A 23,726-nucleotide genomic window follows, 5' to 3' on the forward strand; every position below is an offset into this window, starting at 1 on the left:
CATGTCGGTTTTGTAGACCATTTATTCACACAGGTTGGACGACCGTTGAAGAATTCCTGGTATCAAGACTCAATTATGTTGCAGTGTGTGACAGATGTGATAAATGGATTAGAAAACTGACATGTTGAAGAATGCAATAAAGTTGGTAGAATTACCGACAATATGTAAAGTAAAAGGACACAAGTGCAACTAATGTGACATTTTATTGTGGCAACGTTTCGCTTGACAAAGCTTCTGGAGAGCGAAACGTTGCCACAATAAAATGTCACATTAGTTGCACTTGTGTCCGTTTACTTTATATATGTTGAAGAATGAGACACTTGTGCAACATTTTGGAATCTTTATAGACGAAACGTTTCTTCAAGACTGATGGACTGAACACATTGATTCCAGGCTGAGGGACTGATTACCCCATTCCCCTTAATTTCCACCGTTCTTCTTTGTATTGGACTGACGAAGTCACTGTGTGGCGAAACGTTTCCTCAATAAAGATTCCCACATGTGGCATGTCGGTTTTTGTAAAACATTTATAAGAATATCTATCTTTTTGCCCGGATTGTCTTTTCATACTCCGGAATAACGCTAACAACCGAAATAACATCAATTAAAAACGTTTTTGTAGGAGATTTTCAGGGGAATTATTTACATATATAAAAATTATTATATTTTTTGAGTTAGAATATTGAGATAGTTTAGAAAGTAGTGATATATAAGAGGATATATTGTGAGAGTGTTGTTATGAGGCAGCTGGTGACACCATGTTTATGTTTGTTGATGGTGGTGGCGAGTCTTACACCAGCACTACTCACACTTCCACGCTATCATGGCTACCGTTGACAGGTTGTACGCCCTCTACAACACTATTGCAGATGCTAAAGACAAGGCAGGCGAGGTGAGGCATATTTTTAAACCCTATTATCGTCTGTGTGTTCGGGAATTTGAGGTGGAAGTGAGCGGCGGCGGCGGCGGTGGTGGAGTCAGCTACCCGCGTGTCTGTTCCTCTAATTTTCAGTTTTATTAGTTGTAATAGATTCTTCTGGATGGTGCCGTTGTGTTGGTGAAGGGCTCTTGATCCGGGGAATTAGACGTGTCATTCCCTGTCATCGGGTTGATCCTGGTCGTCTCCACGTAGGTCTGGCCATCCCCAGGAAGATTAGCGTCTTTTATTAATAAATAATAAATAATAATATTTTTATGTTAGCATGATACATGTTTGTACAGAGAAGTGTAACAGTTGGGTGTACATACCAAAAGTTCATTTATATTCAGAGCATTTCAGGCAAACAATGTATTGTATTAATAAATAAATTATTACGAGAGTCGTGTTAGCATTATACGTTTTTTGACAGTAATTGGAAAATTGTAATTGACTATGGGGTTAAAAATCTGGATGGAAATGTCATTTTTACTTTTTTTTGGAGGGGGGGAGGTTATACCTTTGATATACCTCTGAAGAATTTCGAGAGTATATCTACTCTCTGAGCCCAGCCATGGGCCAGGCTCGTCTGGTGCTCGCCTGGTCAACCAGACTGTTGCTGCTGTAGGCCTGCTGCCCCACATATCCATCACAGCCTGGTTATATTATGCTAGGTTACTTTACACTATGTATGCTAATTGTACTTGTGTTTACCTGTACCTAAATAAATTTACTTGCTAATTACAAATTCTCATATATCAAGGAATGGCTCACTAATAGGCAGCAGAGAGTTTGTATGACAGGAGTGAGGTCAGAATAAGGAACCATCACACATGACATTCCCTAAGGATAAGCTCTGGGGCCCTGGCTCATAATGAGCATTAAGGTCCTCCGTACAAACCAGATATTTGACACCGACAAATTAATGAAGTAACACTTGCAAAAATATTTATTTTTGTCCTTGCTTCAAGAAATGCATGTAATATATAATTACCAACTACTTGTTGGACCTCTGTTACTTTTTACACTTCCATGCATACAGATCCATACATCATAGGAGGAGTAATCATTTCTTGTTCAAAATGTTATTTTGGAAGATATAAGGAAAATTAATACTGGACAGAATAATAGTAATAATAATAATAATAAAGATATTTATTTCTTTGTTAAGGTTACAATTTGTAATTACAATTTTGGTTTGTTAAGCACATAGAAAGCCGCTATCATGCCAGGGCATTATTTCTACAAGTACATGTACAAGGTGTACAGGCCTAGCTGACATCAATGACATGCTACTGTAAAGAAAGCCGCTTGTTATGCAGAGCATTTTGGGCAAATTAGGTCAGTTTTGTCCCAGGATGCGACCCACACCAGTCAACTAACACCCAGGTACCCATTTTACTGATGGGGAACATAGACAACCGGTGTAAGGTAGCATGCCCAATGTTTCTACCCTTGCTGGGAATCAAACCGAGACCCTTGCCATGTGAAGCAAGAGCTTTAGCCATCAGGTCTTGCAGCATATATTTGTCTCGCACCTGGCAGAATGTAAATGAAGACTTGTAGCATATTCAGATTAGTGGTATCGGTATCTGTGGGTACTGGCTAATTTTGATGGTATCGATATTGGTAAAAAATTTGATAGTAGCATCCCTAGCCAAAACACAGTAAATAAAGCCAAAATATATGTGAGTGAAGAGAGGTCATATTAGGTATAAGCAGCAGTCAGGGTCAGGTTTAAGATGCTCATGGTACAAGTAAAGCCACTTAACCCTTTGGGGTTCGACAGGTCCTCTCAGAGACTTGTTCTCAGGGTCGGCCAAATTTCAAAAAAAAAAAAAAAAATTCTTAGGGAAAAGATTCTCTATCTTTTCATATCATAATGACACCAAAAATATGAAATTTGATGGAAAACTTAGGGAATTATGCTCTCGTGAAGTTAGCGGTCTCGACGATTTTATGCATCGGCGATTTTGCCCACTTTGAGCCCTATTTTCGCCAATTCCAGTGTACTAGTCGACAAAAACCATAACTATTTTGCTAAAACTCCATTATTTTTTTTCTATCGAATGAGTACAAGAAACCACCCATTTACTGATTTCAACTATCCAATAAAATGGTCAGAATTTAGCAATTTTTGCCAATTTCACACAAATTTCAAAAGATGCCAATTTCCGAATAGGGTCCAGAATAAACAAGAAAGACATTCCTGGCACTAAAATAACAAGTTCTCTGTTTGTTAGTCACATCCCCAGGCCCCTCTTATATTTCTTTAGCTTTCCACTTTGAATTTTTATTCTTACAAAAAAAATAAGATTTACTGTTATGCAGACTACTGCATTAGTGTAGAAATTGTATAAATAATATCAGCGCACTTGTGATAGAATATTAGACTCACCAGTTGATGTGTATTGGACGCTTGGCATGATTTGTTTACTTTTAAACTTCGGTAAAAATCGAACATTTCTGTTACTTTGAGCTCAATTTCAAGGTACTTTTCATTGTAAAACTAATCAAAATCGTCTCAATTTCTGTAATATGTCTTCCATTCTATAAAACGAGACCAAGAAAACTAGAATACAACAATAAATACCATACGAAAATACAGTGCAAAGTTGCTGTTTTAATTAAAAACACGGTCAAAGTTTTTTTTTTTCTCATTGCGCACTGTGTGCTGCAGGATTTTTTTTTATACTGCGCACACTGACCACATAGACCCATTCTTACATATGTAAGCCTACCAGCTTTCTCTCACTAGATTTGAGGGCGCTAGAATTTAGGCGTACTAGTACATCAAAAAACCCTGGGTCGTAAGACGTACTAGTACATCCGAAACCCCCAAAGGGTTAATTTCTTTGTCAGTGTATAAGAGGTAAACCATTGTCTAAAATAGGGATGTTCCAAAGTATCAGCATTAATAGGTATCAGCTAATTTTGATGGCGGCTGTATTGGCTTAAAATTGAGTATTGGCATTAATGGGTATCGACTAATTTTTATGGTATCAGTACCAGTATCAGCCTAAAATTGAGTATCAGTATTGACAAAATTTTGGTATCTACCTATCCCAAGTGTAGAATCATGTAGGTCAAAGTACTGGAGATTATGTATCCTGCTTTTAGTTCAGTTGTATTAGAAAATGCAGTCAATGGTGTTTCCAATCACTGTTGTCTGTTCAGCTCAGGTTCATTGAAAACTAGTTGGGCCTCAATCTAGTTCACTAGGTTTACTTTGTCATTCCCATGGTTTATGCAAGCATTGGTCTAATAATCCCTATCATATGCATATTTGCACTCGCTCGGTCTGGCCATGGGCTAGGCTTGTCTGGTGTTTGTCTGGTCAACCAGGCTGTTGCTGCTGGTGACCTGCTCCTTGTAGTTCATTTTAATACAGAAGCAGCTAGTATACTGGAGATGGTCGAAGATGTGGAGAGGGAGTTCACATGAATTGAAATTTGTATCAAGTATAAGTGTACTGTGCTATGATTATTGAAATGAAATTTTTACTATACTGTATTTAGTCATGTTACTTTCAAGTACAGTGGTACCTCGAGTTATGAACTTAATTCGTTCCAGAAGGCTGTTCAAGTGCCAATACCGAATGAATTTGTTCTCATAAGGAATAATGTAAATTAGAATAGTCCGTTTCATACCCCCAAAAATACACTTACAAAAGCACTTACAAAAATACACTTACATAATTGTTCGAGTTGGGAGCTGTTCGAAAATCGAGGTACCACTGTACGTATATAAATTTATTATATTTTTAATTTTTTTTTTTTTTTAATTTCTCAGCATAAAGCAGAGTTTGCAGAAATACTGACTGGAGTAAAGGGTGGCACAGGAGAAAGACGACTCACCTCTCAGTTCATTGCACGCTTTTTTCAGCATTTTCCAGCCCACCAGGAGCAAGCCCTAAATGCTTTGTTTGATCTCTGTGAAGATGATGAAGTTACAGTAAGTTACAAGTAGATTCTTTGTTTTGATAGTTGATTTGAATTATAAGACTTGTGTTGAAAATAGTATAAAATACTAAGAATTTGATGATTAAGAGACATTTGCAACAGTTGGGTATCTTTATTGCATGTGTCATAATCATCAGTTAACACTTACAAGTACAGTATTCACTAAAACATTTTCACTAAGGTGAGAGATTGTTAAGTAATGACTTAAACTGTAGGTAATGAATGGCTAAAGACATAAACTTATTTTGTGAAGTAAACTTTGAATCATTTGCTTGAAGAAATCCTTAGTTTGCCTTGCTTGTGAAGGCTATAACTACGATGCCTTTTTTTCAGATTCGAAAACAGGCTATTAAAGATCTGCCCACTTTGTGCAGAGGTCGCACAGAATTGGTACCCAAGGTAGCAGACATCTTGGCCCAGCTGCTGCAGATGGAAGACCAGGTTGAACTGGCAGCTGTACAAAACTCCCTTGTCTCTCTTCTGAAAACTGATCCTAAAGGTTAAGAAGTTACTAGTTTATTTTGTTGAGCTGCCTTACTATTAATTCTTTTTTTTTTTAAGTTAGGCATTTACCTTTTTTTAATTTCTAAGTATTTGATCTTATGATGAGCAGTTTTTTTATGGTTTGAAAAGTTATATACACTGTCATGGGCTGATTTCACACTGCTTCATCTGTTCACATTCAGTGAGGGTTTACTGACTTTCCAAGAAAAATTTATTTTGGAAATTGTCTCACTTAAGGAATTATTTCAGGTATTGATAGTTTCCATGATGTGTCAACCTTACTTGTTGTCCAAGGAACATTTAAATCTTTGTTTCTTCTGTAATGATTTTTTAACATACATTATTTTGAATTTTTTTAAATTAAGAAATGTGTTATGTGTTGGGTATTCAGAGTTTAAATATAGGTGGTTGGGTATATATATATATATATATGGGCTAGTAACCCCTTTTCCTGTAAAGATTACTAAAAAGAATAAGAAGAAGAAAATTGTCAAAGTGGGAAGTCTGAATGTGCGTGGATGTTGTGCAGATGATAAGAAAGAGATGATTGTGGATGTTATGAATGAGAAGAAGCTGGATGTCCTGGCTTTAAGTGAAACAAAGCTGAAGGGGGTGGGAGAGTTTCAGTGGAGAGGAATAAATGGGATTAGGTCAGGGGTTTCAAATAGAGTTAGAGCTAAAGAAGGAGTAGCAATAATGTTGAAGGATAAGCTATGGCAGGAAAAGAGGGACTATAAATGTATTAATTCAAGGATTATGTGGAGTAAAATAAAGATTGGATGTGAAAAGTGGGTTATAATAAGCGTGTATGCACCTGGAGAAGAGAGAAGTGTAGAGGAGAGAGAGAGATTTTGGGAAATGTTGAGTGAATGCGTGGGGAGTTTTGAATCAAGTGTGAGAGTAATGGTGGTTGGGGATTTTAATGCTAAAGTGGGTAAAAATGTTATGGAGGGAGTAGTAGGTAAATTTGGGGTGCCAGGGGTAAATGTAAATGGGGAGCCTTTAATTGAGCTATGTGTAGAAAGAAATTTGGTAATAAGTAATACATATTTTATGAAAAAGAGGATAAATAAATATACAAGGTATGATGTAGCACGTAATGAAAGTAGTTTATTAGATTATGTATTGGTGGATAAAAGGTTGATGGGTAGGCTCCAGGATGTACATGTTTATAGAGGGGCAACTGATATATCGGATCATTATTTAGTTGTAGCTACAGTTAGAGTAAGAGGTAGATGGGAAAAGAGGAAGGTGGCAACAACAAGTAAGAGGGAAGTGAAAGTGTATAAACTAAGGGAGGAGGAAGTTCGGGTGAGATATAAGCGACTATTGGCAGAAAGGTGGGCTAGTGCAAAGATGAGTAGTGGGGGGGTTGAAGAGGGTTGGAATAGTTTTAAAAATGCAGTATTAGAATGTGGGGCAGAAGTTTGTGGTTATAGGAGGGTGGGGGCAGGAGGAAAGAGGAGTGATTGGTGGAATGATGAAGTAAAGGGTGTGATAAAAGAGAAAAAGGTAGCTTATGAGAGGTTTTTACAAAGCAGAAGTGTTATAAGAAGAGCAGAGTATATGGAGAGTAAAAGAAAGGTAAAGAGAGTGGTGAGAGAGTGCAAAAGGAGAGCAGATGATAGAGTGGGAGAGGCACTGTCAAGAAATTTTAATGAAAATAAGAAAAAATTTTGGAGTGAGTTAAACAAGTTAAGAAAGCCTAGGGAAAATATGGATTTGTCAGTTAAAAACAGAGTAGGGGAGTTAGTAGATGGGGAGATGGAGGTATTGGGTAGATGGCGAGAATATTTTGAGGAACTTTTAAATGTTAAGGAAGAAACAGAGGCAGTAATTTCATGCACTGGTCAGGGAGGTATACCATCTTTTAGGAGTGAAGAAGAGCAGAATGTAAGTGTGGGGGAGGTACGTGAGGCATTACGTAAAATGAAAGGGGGTAAAGCAGCTGGAACTGATGGGATCATGACAGAAATGTTAAAAGCAGGGGGGGATATAGTGTTGGAGTGGTTGGTACTTTTGTTTAATAAATGTATGAAAGAGGGGAAGGTACCTAGGGATTGGCAGAGAGCATGTATAGTCCCTTTATATAAAGGGAAAGGGGACAAAAGAGACTGTAAAAATTATAGAGGAATAAGCTTACTGAGTATACCAGGAAAAGTGTACGGTAGGGTTATAATTGAAAGAATTAGAGGTAAGACAGAATGTAGGATTGCGGATGAGCAAGGAGGTTTTAGAGTGGGTAGGGGATGTGTAGATCAGGTGTTTACATTGAAGCATATATGTGAACAGTATTTAGATAAAGATAGGGAAGTTTTTATTGCATTTATGGATTTAGAAAAGGCATATGATAGAGTGGATAGAGGAGCAATGTGGCAGATGTTGCAAGTATATGGAATAGGTGGTAAGTTATTAAATGCTGTAAAGAGTTTTTATGAGGATAGTGAGGCTCAGGTTAGGGTGTGTAGAAGAGAGGGAGACTACTTCCCGGTAAAAGTAGGTCTTAGACAGGGATGTGTAATGTCACCATGGTTGTTTAATATATTTATAGATGGGGTTGTAAAGGAAGTAAATGCTAGGGTGTTTGGGAGAGGGGTGGGATTAAATTATGGGGAATCAAATTCAAAATGGGAATTGACACAGTTACTTTTTGCTGATGATACTGTGCTTATGGGAGATTCTAAAGAAAAATTGCAAAGGTTAGTGGATGAGTTTTGGGAATGTGTGTAAAGGTAGAAAGTTGAAAGTGAACATAGAAAAGAGTAAGGTGATGAGGGTGTCAAATGATTTAGATAAAGAAAAATTGGATATCAAATTGGGGAGGAGGAGTATGGAAGAAGTGAATGTTTTCAGATACTTGGGAGTTGACGTGTCGGCGGATGGATTTATGAAGGATGAGGTTAATCATAGAATTGATGAGGGAAAAAAGGTGAGTGGTGCGTTGAGGTATATGTGGAGTCAAAAAACGTTATCTATGGAGGCAAAGAAGGGAATGTATGAAAGTATAGTAGTACCAACACTCTTATATGGGTGTGAAGCTTGGGTGGTAAATGCAGCAGCGAGGAGACGGTTGGAGGCAGCGGAGATGTCCTGTTTAAGGGCAATGTGTGGTGTAAATATTATGCAGAAAATTCGGAGTGTGGAAATTAGGAGAAGGTGTGGAGTTAATAAAAGTATTAGTCAGAGGGCAGAAGAGGGGTTGTTGAGGTGGTTTGGTCATTTAGAGAGAATGGATCACAGTAGAATGACATGGAAAGCATATAAATCTATAGGGGAAGGAAGGCGGGGTAGGGGTCGTCCTCGAAAGGGTTGGAGAGAGGGGGTAAAGGAGGTTTTGTGGGTAAGGGGCTTGGACTTCCAGCAAGCGTGCGTGAGCGTGTTAGATAGGAGTGAATGGAGACGAATGGTACTTGGGACCTGACGATCTGTTGGAGTGTGAGCAGGGTAATATTTAGTGAAGGGATTCAGGGAAACCGGTTATTTTCATATAGTCGGACTTGAGTCCTGGAAATGGGAAGTACAATGCCTGCACTTTAAAGGAGGGGTTTGGGATATTGGCAGTTTGGAGGGATATGTTGTGTATCTTTATATGTTTATGCTTCTAGACTGTTGTATTCTGAGCACCTCTGCAAAAACAGTGATAATGTGCGAGTGTGGTGAAAGTGTTGAATGATGATGAAAGTATTTTCTTTTTGGGGATTTTCTTTCTTTTTTGGGTCACCCTGCCTCGGTGGGAGACGGCCGACTTGTTGAAAAAAAAAAAAAAAAAAAAAAAAAAAAAAAAAAATTGTGTGTTTTGTGGTGTTGTGTACTATGGGTGTTTTGTATGTGTGTGTTTGGTAGAGTTGCATGTGTGTGTGTGTGTTATACAAAAATCATGGCACTGTAGTAATAAGAAAAGTGTTTCGGCTTTCATTAGAAGTAGGTGTAAAAAAAAAATTTATAGAATTTTTTAATCCATTGACCAGTTCCTGTTTTTCCCCCTAATTATCTACCAGTTTTCTTGTAGCCTTGTTTTAAATTTTCTTCCCTTGATTTTGCAGGAACCTTGACTGGATTGTTTTACCAGATTGAACATAGTGAAGACGAGTTAGTACGAGAGAGATGCATTCGTTTTCTTCACACGAAGATAAAGTCACTTGGGTCACAAGTTTTCACAAGTGACGTAGAAACACTCATTCTCACCGAGGCAAAGAAAGTGTTGCAGGTAACTTAAAACTACTCGAGCATTTTTTTCAGGGTTCATTATTAGGTCGTGTGGCAAATTATCGATATAAGTGGTATCAGTCATTTTTTTACAGTATCTGTATCAACCCAAAATTTAATATAAGTGAATATTGGCTAAAAATTTAATTATTATTATTATTAACACACTAGCCGATTCCAACCAAGGCAGGGTGGCCTGAAAAAGAAAAACTTTCACCATCATTCACTCCATCACTGTCTTGCCAGAAGGGTGCTTTACACTACAGTTTAAAACTGCAACATTAACACCCCTCCTTCAGAGTTCAGGCACTGTACTTCCCATTAATGCATTTTAGGTAGATTCATCAGAAGAAGAGTTCACCCTTGTGATGGGCATACTTCGAGAATTAAAAACCTGCCAGACAGTGAAGGGTTACCAGCAATTGGTTGACCTGGTGGCTGAGCAAGTTGATTTCACCCGTCCCTTGGACCCGTCTGATGTTGAGAGCGTTCATCGCCTAACATCTTGCACAAAGCAGGCCCTGCCATATTTTTCTGTAAGTAGCTCTGTTGTGATGAATTTTTTGTAAATGTTAAATTTATTTTGTAACTTTTATGTCTTCTTAATTACATTTAATTTCACTTTTAGGTTTAGGTTTCAAATTTAGCCGAGTTAACTGTGGAAATACTAAAATAATATTGTCAATAATGTTGGTTAGGTTAAGGCCACTAAAATGGGTCACTATTATATAAATTATTTGTAATGTAATGAGGTGTTAGTAGACTAGTTAATTTCATCAAGACTAGTTTGTGTAGAAAAATAATTAAATGGAAGAAGCCAAGAATACGATCGATGATTTTCGTGCATGCACTCCCATGTCAGAATATCATCCAATATAATACCCACCAATTTTGATTCTTTTATGCATATTACTAAGTCTTTGTAATTATCATGGGAATTAGATTCATACCACACTTCAAAAATAAGATATGGCAAGCTATTTCACATTGGTGTGTTGGGAAGGTAAATGGTGGAACCAAGAGCTGAAGCTCATCCCACACAAGTTCCAGTAGTTTTTTAACACACTGACCGTCTCCCACCGAGGCAGGGTGACCCGAAAAAGAAATAATTTCACCATCATTCACACTATCACTGTTTTGGCAGAGGCACACAGATATGACAGTTTAGATGTTCCTCAAAACAGCAGATATCCCAAACCCTTCCTTTAAAGCACAGACACTACTTCCCACCTCCAGGACTCAAGTCCGGCTAACCGGTGTCTGCGAATCCCTTCACAAAATATTACCTTGCTCACACTCAAACAGCACTGTGCTGTATACTGTTCTCATCAATTCTCTGTTTTCAGTCCCAGGTGCGTTCTACACAGTTTGTTGAATATATGTGGCGAGAAGTTGTACCAGCTCTTGACCACTTGGAAGCTGCTGTGAGTGATGGGGGTAACAATGCTGCACTCATCCTTGATCTTCTGAAAATTATAGCAGAGCTTGTTCCTCATGCTGGCAATTTAGAAGATATAGGAGGCAAAATTGTAACCATCTTTGATAAACTGTTGGTAGGTGATATAATTGAGTGTGATTTCTTTTCTGAATAAAAAAAATTGCAGTTTGTCATCTCAGTAGGAATCCCAAGTGTAATATGGAAATCTGGTGGATACATTTACATGTATAATAATGCACATAACAAAATTTTCTTCTTTCTTTCTCTTAATATACAGTATACACTGTACAGGCATACCTCATTAATATGGTGCTCACTTTAGAAAGCTTCGCTAATACTTTGCTTTTCAATTACATTCGTGTTTGTTATTTTTGGTGATTGCCTTGCTCTTGAGATGCTTTTTGGCAATTTTTAAGAAAATTTTATTATTTTACTTTTACATAATTTTTTTAGGCCTAGTGCTATTGCACACTTTAATTAATAGTGTAAACATGTTTTTAGGCTTTAATATGCACTGGCAAGTGAATAAAAGGCTATGATTCGCTCTAAGGCAATATTGGCTTTATGGTGGTGGTCTGGTTTACTGTATATACAGGTAGGCCTGTATATACAGTAAACCCTTGCATAATGCCCAGGTTACATTCCTGAAAACTGGTGCCTCATTAAATAATAGTTTTGTGAAGTAAGAAACCTGTGGGGAAAATAGGGTTATTTTTCATGTTTGCTTTTAACTTCCTACTTTTAAAGGATCAAGTATATCAACAGCCCTTCCTCTGCTCCCTGAATATATATCACATATTGTTTTAACTTTTTTTTCCATAATATTCACATCACACCTTGCTATCATAGACTTCAGCTTCATCTTCACTGTAACATTCAAAGACTATGTCTCATTCAAAGAAAAGTAACAGTGCCACTGTTTTCTGATTTATTTCCTTTTTTGGATCTATTGATAAACTTCTTTCCCCAGATTCCTCTTCACTTCAGTCACCTTATTTTCCTTACTTATTTTATGTTTAATCTCGTCTTGCATGTGCCTTTCTTCCAGTATGCTCATATTCAAATGTGTAGATACAGTCGCTTCATCCATGCTCCTTCAGAATTGCGTTTGTGCGACTTTTGTTTCATTTATTTTTTCTCGCTACTGCTTTCAACTTAAGTTTTAAGTTGATTTAAAGCAACAACACTATTAGACCTTTTCATGAAGTATAAAAATATAATGCTGTACTTCAAGCTTGTTTTCTCTTAAAATCTAATCTAATCAGTGGATTTCTAAGTGATCTTTAATTAAAATATACTTGTTTTTATAATGTTTCTTCTTTTTTAGATGGAATAGATTGCCAGTTTATTAGTTGACTATTTGTTGTAATCCTATAACAGTTTTTCACAAAGTTTAGCACTCTCATATAAAATTAATAATTTGATTACTGTTTAATCTTATGGGCTTTGTGCTTTCTCATAAATATAATATTAATGTATTTGATTGCATTGTCAGGAAGTGATGCCACTACCTCCAGAAGGAGATGCAGCCACAGAGGCACTGGAAGGAGGAGTCAGCCTAGAGTTTTCCCGTGTAGAGTGTCTCCTCTTCGCTTTCCACCAACTTGCAAAGCAGAGTCCAGAATTCCTAACTGAAGACGCAGATCGACTAAAGGATTTCAGGATCAGGTTTGAAACTCTGTTATAATTTATATTAGGGGTCACCCTATCTTGATGGGAAACTGCTGATGAAAATTCCAGGCTTCATTTATTATACACATCTTGTTGATGTAATAAGCTTAGGATGTTAATATTACTTGGGTACATTGGTAAAATTGCTTGATAATTCACATTCCTTTGGGGAAGTTGTTTATCTTTTTGTCTATAATGATTTTGGATTTTTACTTCAGTGTTTTAAAATCCCAAAGGAGAGGTGTATTGGTGGTCATGCATCATGTGAATGCATTACTGTATTACCAGATTATCTTAAAATATTTATGACATCTTAGCTTCATTCAGACTCTCCTCCTTGAGGTTCTGGGCTTTCAGGGTCTTTCCCAGATGTATTATTCTCCTGACTTGACAATGAAGATAACACTTAGTCAATCACTGATTTGCCAGAAGGGTGCCCACTTCACAGTTCAGATGACCCTCTAAACTACAGCATTCCTGTCCTTGCTGTACTTCCTACCTCTAGGACTAGTTCAGCTAATTAGTTTCCCTAAATTCCTTCATAAATGTTGCCATGCTCACACACCAACAGTACATCAAATTATAAAAACTACTTGCCTCCATTCACTCCAATCAAACACACTTGCACAAGTCTGTTGTATGCCCAAGGCTCTATCAATTGAAACCTCTTTTACCCCCTCCCTCCAACTTTTCTAGGACATCCCCTGTCCCTCCTTTCCCCCCATCCCAGATTCATACTCCTGGTTTTCTCAGTCCTCTCCAAATTTTCCAAACCACCTCAACAACCCCTCCTCAGCCCTCTGAATAATACTTTTAACAATTCCACATGTAATCTCGAAACCCTGAACTCTGCATAATATTCACACCACACATTGCCTTCAGGCACGACATCTCTACTGCCTCCACCCTCCTCCTCACTGCAACACTCAAAACCCATGTTTCAGACCCCTACAGCAGTGTTGGTACTACTATGCTTTGGTACGTTTCCCCTTTTTGCTTTTATGCACAACCTACATTTTTACCTTTTTAAGTTCTGTGGGTTATCTCATCTCATAGAACCATTCATCATTAAGTTCACTCTCAAATATCTGAAAACATTCACTTCCTCCATACTCCCTTTAGTCTGATATCCAGTCTCTCTTTGCCAAATTTTTCTTTTTTTATATTTTCATTTCATTGCTCTTTCTAAGTTTACCTTTAATTTCTTTCTTTTACATACTCTCAAATTTGTTTAACAACCATACCACGGGCGGGATTTGAACCCGCGGTCAGAGTGTCTCAAAACTCCAGACCGTCGCGTTAGCCACTGGGCCAGCTAGCTTCAATAAGATTCGTCCAACTAGGTATATTTCTACACCATAGGAAGGTTAGCATAGGCACCACTGTGTCCACAAATGCAAGTTTTTACAGACAAATCTCCCAAAAGAACTGTCATCAGCAAACAGCAACTGTGACAACTCCCACTCCATACCAGATTCATTATCTTTCAGTCCCTTGCCTCTCTCAAGTGCCCTTGCATACATGTCTTTTATAACCCCCATCTATAAGTATATTAACCATGGTGACATCACATACCCCTGTCTAAGGCCTACTTTTACTGGAAAATAATTTACCTCTCTCCTACATACCCTAACCTGCACCTCACCATTCACATAATATCTGCTACTTTAAGTAACCCCACCCACTAGAATCTAGATGAAAGGTTTGGTGTATTTTGATTGAGCTTGTGGATTGTCAGTTCAATTGAATTTATTACAGCTTGCAAAATTTTTATCACCATTATTTTCTGATGCATTATTTTACTGTATTCATTGATAAACAACTTACCCTATATTCTTTAACCCTTTGAGGGTCGACAGGCCCTCTCCGAGACTCGTTCTCAGGGTCGGCCAAATTTAAAAAAAAAAAAAATATTTTTTCTTATGAAAAGATAGAGAATCTTTTCCTGATCATAATGACACCAAAAGTATGAAATTTGATGGAAAACTTACGGAATTATGCTCTCACGAAGTTAGCTGTGTCGGCGATGTTTACGCATCGGCGATTTTGCCCACTTTCAGCCCCATTTTCGGCCAATTCCACTGTACTAGTTGACAAAAAACATGAATATTTCGCTAGAACTCCATTTTTTTCTATCGAATGAGTGCAAGAAACTATCCATTTATCAATTTCAACTATCCAATACAGTGGTCAGAATTTAGCAATTTTGCCAATTTCACACAAATTTCCAAAGATGCCAATTTCCGAATAGGGTCCAGAATAAACAAGAAAGACATTCCTGGCACTAAAATGACATTTCCTCTGTTCATTAGTCACGTCTCAAGGCCCCTCTTACATTCTTTTGCTTTTCACTTTGAATTTTTATTCTCATAAAAAATAGAAGATTTACTGTTATGCAGACTACTGCATTAGTGTAAAAAATGGTATAAATAATATTGGCGCACTTGCAAAATAATATTAGACTCACCAGTTGACGTGTATTGGACACTTGGCATGATTTGTTTACTTTTGAACTTTGGTAAAAATCAAACATTTCTGCTACTTTGAGCTCAACTTCAAAGTACTTTTCATTGTAAAACCAGTCAAAATCATCTCAATTTCTGTAATATGTCTTCCATTCTATAAAATGAGACCAAGAAAACTAGAATACAACAATAAATACCATACGAAAATACAGTGCAAAGTCGTTGTTTTATTCCAAAAAAACGGTCAGTTTTTTTTTTTCTCATTACGCACTGTGTGCTGCAGGATTTTTTTTTATACTGTGCACACTGACCACATAGACCCATTCTTTCATAAGGAGGCCTACCAGCTTTCTCCCACTAGATTTGAGGGCGCTAGAATTTAGGCGTACTAGTACGTCAAAAACCCTGGGTCGTAAGCCGTACTAGTACGGCTGAAACCCTCAAAGGGTTAATACATTAAATTGGGTTGGGCAAATGTTTTGTTAGTGGGATGAATTGTTAAGGACCTGCCTAGTATGGGCCAGCAGGCCTCCTTTCTTATGTTCTTATGTTATCCCTTTCAGGGTTCAGACTCCTGATCTGGAAATTGCTCTCTGTGTCAAAGAATTCCTCCCCCCCCCCCCCCCAAATATGAAATGATAAGAGAATTTTTATCCGAAGGTAATGAAACCAAAAGTATGAAATTTGATGGAAAACTTATGGAATTCACTCACTCAAAGTTAGTGGTCTCAGCGATATTTATGCATCGCTGATTTAAGCCAATTCCATTGTTCCAGTTGACCAAACTCTTAGCTATATCACTAGTATGCCTTCCATTGTATTGATTGAGTACAAGAAGCCACCCATTTAACTATTTCAACTATCCAAAAAGTGATTAGAAATTGGTAATTTGGCTAGTTTCACACAAAATTAAAAAATTGACGATTGAAAAATAGGGTCCAGACTAAACAGTGTAGACATTCCTGACACTAAAGCATTTCCTCTGTTCATTAGTTACATCCTCAGGCCTCCTGTATTACACTTGCTTTCCATTTTTAATTTTTATTCACACAAAAATACAAGATTTGCTGTTACGTAGACTACTGCAATATTGTAATAATTGTACAAATGATATCAGTGCATTTGTGAACCTGTATTAGATCGACCGGTTGGACACATATTGAATGAGTTATGTAATTTGTATCCTCTGGAATATCGGTAAAATTCAAACACTTCTGCTACTTTGAGCTCGATTTCAAGCTACTTCTAGTTATGAAACCAATCAAAATCATCATTATTACTGTAATATATCTTCCATTCTGTCAAATGATACCAAGAAACCGAGAATAAACCCATAAAAAACATCCAAAAATACACTGAAGAGTTGCTATTTTAAACCGTAAGTGCAGTCAGTTTTATTTTCCCATCATGAACTGCGTGGAGCAAGATTTTCTTTATATGGTGCACACTCACCACATTTTCTCATATCTAGGCCAAAATTTACAGGTTACAGCTTATCTGAGTGAGCTGAGCTCATCACATACATCTGCTGCAGTGACCCAGAGCTCAAATCCGTAGTACTACAGTACTGACCTCGAAAAGGTTAATCACGCTTTCTCTTATCTATTCTGTGATTTTTGCTCTGTCTTTCATAGGCACATCTGTTGCACAAGTGTCTCATTCTTCAACTTGATGATTTTCAAAACCATTTTCATCACGTCTGCTAATGCACACATCCCCAGTTATATAAATATGTTCAGTTCATCCATACTCCATTTTCTTCCACTCAGACGGTCATTTTTCCGCTACCTGGATGTCTTCTCGTTTTCATTACCATGCTTTTTTCTGTGTTCATTTTTTTTTTTACACACTTCCAAACTTATCCAACCTTTGTAACTTCTCTTCTGAATCTCTTAAAAACACTGTCTTTGGAAGAAAGCGACTGTGACAAACTCCCACATAGGCAGATTAATTATACATTAGTTTTAATATTCCAGGCTGCAGTACTTTGCCCGAGTTTCACAGGCATATCAGAAACGCTTAAGAGAGGCATTAGCCAACAAAACTGGCGAGGAACTGAAGACTGAAGAAAACAAAATCAAGCTGATAGCTCTCAAAACTACAGCCAACATCAATATACTCATCAAAGATCTTTTTCACCAGCCTCCATCTTATAAGGTAAAACCCCTGTAATGTGTGTTAGTGTAGTGTTTATCACACTGACAGCACTGTGCATTTCTAATAGTATCTTAAAGTTCAGGCACATTCCAAGGTGTGTTGTTGGTAAGGTATTGCAATAAAACAGGTTTTTGGTTGCACTCATGAGTTTAATCATATTTCTCTAATTTTTTTTTTTTAATAACAATGAAAAGGACATTAAAATCTACAAGAGTAGCCACTTTTACTCAAAAATTAATGTATTTATAACCCAAAATTTTAAACTAGTGGTGAATTGGATGAGTATGTAAGTTACATCTGGTAATGTGCTCCAGGGATCATTGCCCTCATGGCCTGGTTTCAAACCAGGCTTTAAATTTGAAAGAAAACATTGCAAGAAAAGGAACTAGTACCTATCTGGGTGGTTGCTATTTACCTACCTATTGCTATACAGGAAGGCCCCACTTATACGGCTGGTTAGGTTCCAGGCTACCTCCGTAATGCGGAAACCGCCGTAAAGTGGAACACCCTTTTTTTCCACTTACAAATGCATACAAACACTAGATAACAAGTTTACACTAACATATATTAAGTTAGCAATAGAACCAGGCATCAAAAAACAATAAAAAAGTACAATACATACATAGTGCACTCATTACTTACCTTAAAATATTTATAGTCTTAATCTAGGGTGAGACAAGTAGTATTTATTGTAAGAAATCAAGTGTGGTATGTATGGTAGTCAGCCAGGCTACCATACCAGGCCACCCCACCCACACATACAATTCTATGATATTTAAGCATCCCAGAGCGATAAAATGTATATACAGTTCACTCATTACTTACCTTAAAATATAGGATGAGATGAGTAGTATTTATTGTAAAAAATCAAGTGTGGTATGTATGGTAGTCAGCCGGGCTACCATACCAGGCCAACCCACCTACACATAATATTCTATTACATTTAAGCATCCCAGAGCGATAAAATGTATATACAGTTCACTCATTACTTACCTTAAAATATTTGTAGTTTTAATGTAGGGTTAGGAGTAAGTAAATGAGATAAAACGAATAAATGAGAGAGAGAAAGAATGAGTGCATGAGAGAGGACTGGCGCAGAGTTATGTAAACAAACCAGGCGAAGGTAAGTTTTGTAAACGAAGTGTACACGTCTGGTTTGTGTACAAGTTACATTGTGTACAGGTTGTCTCTACATTGATACGGTAGAATAAATAAAGAAGAACACTCCCATTCTCGTGTAACATCATTTTGAGAAGAAATGATGCTCTGAGTGAAGGCAATGGAAATAAGTCACTCTGACTTTTTTGGGTTATCCTAGGTTCTCTACACATGTTGTTATGTATGATAATCTATGTAACTGTATTTGTGTATACCTGAATAAACTTATTTACATACATATGAAAGGAATAATTTTCTACAGTTACCCCCAGTAACACATTTTCTCTTATGTTAGATTAGAGAAAATGTTATTCTTGGCATCACTTGTACAAGTTATCTGGCTACCACATCTCATATTTGTTTATTTATTCTATTGTAGGGTGTATTTATCATCTTTTTATGTTATGTATCGTGTTTATTATATAATTTTGAAAAAAATATCATGGATGGATTAATGAAAATGTGTATATTAACATAATATACAACATTTAATGAGACTTGGTGATTATTATTATTATTATTAGCATTTCTAATATGGCGTCACTTGTGCAAGTCGTCTGCTACCACATCTCATATTTATGTTTATTTATTCTATTGTGGGGTGTATTTATCATCTTTTTATGTTATGTATCATGTTTATTATATAATTTTGAAAAAATATCATGGATGGATTAATGAAAATGTGTATTTAACGTAATATACGACATTTAAATGAGACTCGATGATTATTATTATCATTACTAATATGATGTCTGGAGACATAAGACACTCTTACTGATTTTAATGTGTACCTGCATGCCAGTACAGTATGTAAGTTTATTTAAGTACAGGTATACATAAGTATAATTATCAGAGTATATATAAAATATGAAATAACTTTTAAAAACATTTGAAATTTTAGAGTTTCCAGACAAAATGGAGAGACTTAGTGCTTACTGAGCTCACGAAGAATGTAAACAAACAGGGTGGGGCGTGGTGACCGTATTAGAAAGTCAGGTGGGGGGAGCCGTATAGCGAGTTTTGGTCATAATTTGAAATGACCGTATTAGCGGAACGCCGTAAAGTGAAACGCCGTAAAGCGGGGCCCTCCTGTATATGGTTTTTGGGACTTTGAGCTGTTAGTATGAGCAGGTTATATTTTGTAAAGGGATTCAGGGGAAATAGTCAGCTGGACTTTAGTTGTATCTGCATGCATCTGGCAAGACAGTGATGGTGTGAATGATGGTGAAAGTGTTTCTTTTTTGGGTCACCCTGCCTAGGTGGGAAGTGGTCAGTTTCAAAAAAAAAAAAAAGTTGATTTTTGCCACACCCAAGTATCGTGCAAAAGTACCAGCTTGCGACTTAGAGCTACAAGGGTGTGGTGCCTTGAAGGATTGTAGGATTGATATCCGAACTGAACACAGCTGTTTAATAAAAAGTTATGAAACTGAAATCGAGAACAAAAAAATATTAAAATTGGAAAAAACAATCTTGCAGATTCTTCCAGAGAGCCCCAGAAATGTATATAAAAATACAAAATATGAGTACATATAATAATGGTTATATACTATTTTCTTTCATAAATTAAATTCAAAAATGTTTTTTTACATTATGTGGATTAATGTTTGATGTATGTTGATAAAAATCTTTTTTAATGCATTTTCATTATAGGCAAGTATTGCACTATCATGGAAACCAGCCTCTGCAGCAGGGAAGGCAATGACAAATGGAGCAGAGAAGCGACATCCACCCATCACATACGATTCCAACAGCCCCAAGAGCCACAAGGAAGAACGTCCCATTTATGCTCCACCAAAAGACAAGTACAGCCAGAGAGCAGGCCAATACTGTAAGTTGTATAATTATGCATAATTGTCTGTAGTTTACATGTTTATTTGCAGTGTTATATTGAAAGAAAAGATGTTATGCCTCCTGACTTTGGGGCTTAGTTTGTCAATTATTTATTTATATATTGGAGGCAGGAAAGAGAATGTACCTGAGTATGGTAGTACCAATACTTCTTTATATGAATGTGAAGTATGGGTTTTAAAATCTGTATTAATGAGGTGGCTAGAGGCAGCAGAGAGATCATGTTTGAGAGCAGTGTGGTGTGAATGTCATGCAGAGAATTCTGAGCATAGAAATTAACATGATGTGGGTTCATCAAGGGTATAATTCAAGGGCTGAGGAGAGGTGGTTGAGGCAGTTTGGGCATATAAAGAGAATGGAGAAGGAAAGATTAACAAAGAAGCTTTGAGTTTTATGGGCTTGAGCATCCAGCAGGCTTGTGAGAGCATGTTAGACAGGAATGAATGGAGACAAGCAATTTTTACTGAACATGCTGTTCGAATGTGAGCAGGGTAACTTTTATGAAGGGATTCAGGAAAACCAGTTAACCAGACTTGAATTCTGGAGATGAAAAAAGGCAGTGTCTACATTCAGGAGAGGTGGGAATGTTACATGCATAGGCTGATCTAATTATGATGTCAGCACACTTTGGAAAGATGGCAGTTAAATGAATGATTGGTGAATGTTTTTTTTCTTTGGGTCACCCTGCCTGTGTGGAAGACAGTGATGAAAAAAAGTGTTTAATATGCTTTGTTGTTTTGGATCCTATTCCAGCTGTACAATGAATAAATATTGTTCTTGCAGATTCATTATTTAATTGACAATTGTGGACTTCTAATTCTCCCCATTCATGATACTGTATTGAAAAAATCTTCAATGTTATTGTTATATATTCTTTTTCCCGTCTTGTATACCAATGAGAGGAATCTCTTTATTTTCAATTTTTCTTCGTACTGTAGTTTCCTGGCATATAAGGCACGATATAAGACGTGCTTTTTTCCCCACAGAAAGTCTTGGAGAATCGGCCTGCACCTTATATGCTCAAGGTCTGGGTCAAGGGTAGGTTTGGGTTACACTTTACCAGTTGTTTACTAATGTTACGTTACAATTGCTTGCACACATCGCCTTATATGCTCTTGCGTCTTATGTGCCGGAAAAAAACAGTAATTCGTATTTCTTAAATCTTGATATTTTATGTCATAGTTTTGGACTTTCTACCTTTCAAAATTTTTACTTTGTTTTTTGGTGAAGACATGGTGCTGTAGCTGCATATTCTGATTCATAGTTTACAATTTCTTTTATTACAATATACTTTTTCTCTTTTTTCCTTTACTTTTGTAATTGAAACTTATAACTGTTTTAAGAAATTCAGAATTTTCCAAAAGTAAAATGTTTGATTTGTATTTGCTTTGTAATATGAACTTTGTAAAAATCACTTTTTATTGTAATTTTCTTACCTTCACACCCATCTAATGCACTTTTTTTATTTAATAAATTTATGACTGTTTCATCTAGGTAGTAGGTTGGTAGACAGCAACCGCCCAGGGAGGTACTACCGTCCTGCCAAGTGAGTGTAAAACGAAAGCCTGTAATTGTTTTACATGATGGTAGGATTGCTGGTGTCCTTTTTTTCTGTCTCATAAACATGGAAGATTTCAGGTATGTCTTGCTACTTCTACTTACACTTAGGTCACACTACACATGCATGTACAAGCATATATATGTATATATACACATCCCTCTGGGTTTTCTTCTATTTTCTTTCTAGTTCTTGTTGTTGTTTATTTCCTCTTATCTCCATGGGGAAGTGGAACAGAATTCTTCCTCCGTAAGCCATGCGTGTTGTAAGAGGCGACTAAAATGCCAGGAGCAAGGGGCTAGTAACCCCTTCTCCCGTATAAATTACTAAATTTAAAAAGAGAAACTTTCGTTTTTCTTTTTGGGCCACCCTGCCTTGGTGGGATACGGCCGGTTTGTTGAAAAAAAAAAAAAATGACTGTTTCATACGGAGAATGTAAGATCAAGAAAAAGGGTAAGTAATTGGTCTAATAATAGCTCGTGTCATATTCTCTTCCTGCAGCTGGTGGAAATTTCCGGGGTCGAGGCAGGGGACGAGGAAGAGGCTTTGGGTTTGCTTCCAGCCGAGGGCCCATCTTCCGCTCCAGCTTCAGAGGGAGGCGAGGAAGTTTCAGGCCCTATTAATAAAAATTATGGAAAAAATGAAAACAAAAGAGAGACTTTTAGAATGTGGACAAATTGTGATGGGCACAGAAGGACACACTAAAGGTCTTAAAATACAAAATGGTGTAGGACAGAAGTTGATACAGCACAAAGGCCAAGAAAGTTTTTCACAAATTCTTAAAGGGTACCTGAATGGAAAATTATCAAAAAGCTTCTTTGACATTCATTAAGTTCTTTTGAAATGAGTATGATTTTGGGTCTCTTGTATATAAAAAATAAAATGGAAAATTTCATTAGACATTTTAAGATAAGACAGCAACAGAATTCTCTTACATTAATATTCATGAGCTATAATTACTGAAGTTACAGGACTCGTGAACAGATCAAAAATTCTGTATATAAACTTAAACTTATGCAAATTACTGATGAATCAGTAATGAAACTCTATATGATCATTTAAAAATTGTCTTAGTTTGTGAACTAAATCTAGAAAATTATTTTCCATAATAGAAGATATGTGGCCAATTAAAACAATAATGTGACTTAGAGAAGTACAGTACCATATAAGCTTGGGAAATGCTGTTTTAGAATATATTGTTTGAAGGGACCATGTTACTGAAAACATCCTCTGTGGTTTACTTTTAAAATTGTGCAAAGAGCTTTCTAAGTTTCATCCATTGTTTAACCTCCCCAGGTTTTACTTTGTAAGATAGTCAGTTAGATGTAGCAATTACTAGGGCAAGAAGCAAGTGTGCTTTCTCTTGATTTTCTTCCTTGGGGAACCAGCAAAGATTGTTAAGCTGGGCGTAGTGATTGCAGTAAATGTTAATTATATAGTAATACTGGCTAAATTTTTAGCCATTTAATGATAGATACTACACCAAGATCTGTAAAAGCTTTTATTTTACAATGTTGCTGTTATAATTTTTCTTTTAAACTGTATATTGACCCATGGCCACCTACAAGTGAACCTGCTCTTCAGCATATGGTTAAATTGTGTAACAACAGACATTTTGTTGGCCCCTCTTCAACATTTGAAATGTGTGCCTCATAAATGTTTGACAAAGAAACACTGGAACACTTCAAGAGCCATAAGGATTTTCTTCTAGCGTGGTATAGCAGTGTATTCTGCTATACAGGAAGATCCCTCAGCAGCTACATGGTATCCTTGTTGCTCCTCACCTCTCAGCTGCAACAAACCGGCAACTCATGGATGATGCAGTTAAGATTTTTTTTTTTTT

General features: G+C 36.8%; 1 protein-coding gene across 1 annotated transcript; it reads left to right on the plus strand.

Annotated features, from left to right (window-relative positions):
- The first annotated feature begins 750 nt into the window (after positions 1 to 750).
- cass (apoptosis inhibitor cassowary) lies at positions 751 to 23,726 on the plus strand. The gene is made up of 10 exons (XM_053782337.2): positions 751 to 892; positions 4,709 to 4,870; positions 5,212 to 5,377; positions 9,426 to 9,589; positions 9,924 to 10,124; positions 10,935 to 11,141; positions 12,522 to 12,694; positions 17,139 to 17,319; positions 20,128 to 20,305; positions 22,385 to 23,726. Exons 1-10 carry the CDS (start codon positions 824 to 826, stop codon positions 22,504 to 22,506), a joined length of 1,623 nt encoding a protein of 540 aa, XP_053638312.2. The 5' UTR covers positions 751 to 823; the 3' UTR covers positions 22,507 to 23,726.

The sequence above is a fragment of the Cherax quadricarinatus genome, chromosome 38 (genome assembly GCF_038502225.1).
Source record: "Cherax quadricarinatus isolate ZL_2023a chromosome 38, ASM3850222v1, whole genome shotgun sequence".
Taxonomy (NCBI): domain Eukaryota; kingdom Metazoa; phylum Arthropoda; class Malacostraca; order Decapoda; family Parastacidae; genus Cherax; species Cherax quadricarinatus.

Excerpts from the sequence above, each read along its gene's own strand:
- cass (XM_053782337.2), top strand. The coding sequence starts at position 824 with ATGGCTACCGTTGACAGGTTGTACGCCCTCTACAACACTATTGCAGAT. Across the intron at positions 5,378-9,425 it reads TCTGAAAACTGATCCTAAAG|GAACCTTGACTGGATTGTTT; the intron begins GTTAAGAAGTTA and ends TTGATTTTGCAG. Across the intron at positions 12,695-17,138 it reads CTAAAGGATTTCAGGATCAG|GCTGCAGTACTTTGCCCGAG; the intron begins GTTTGAAACTCT and ends TTAATATTCCAG.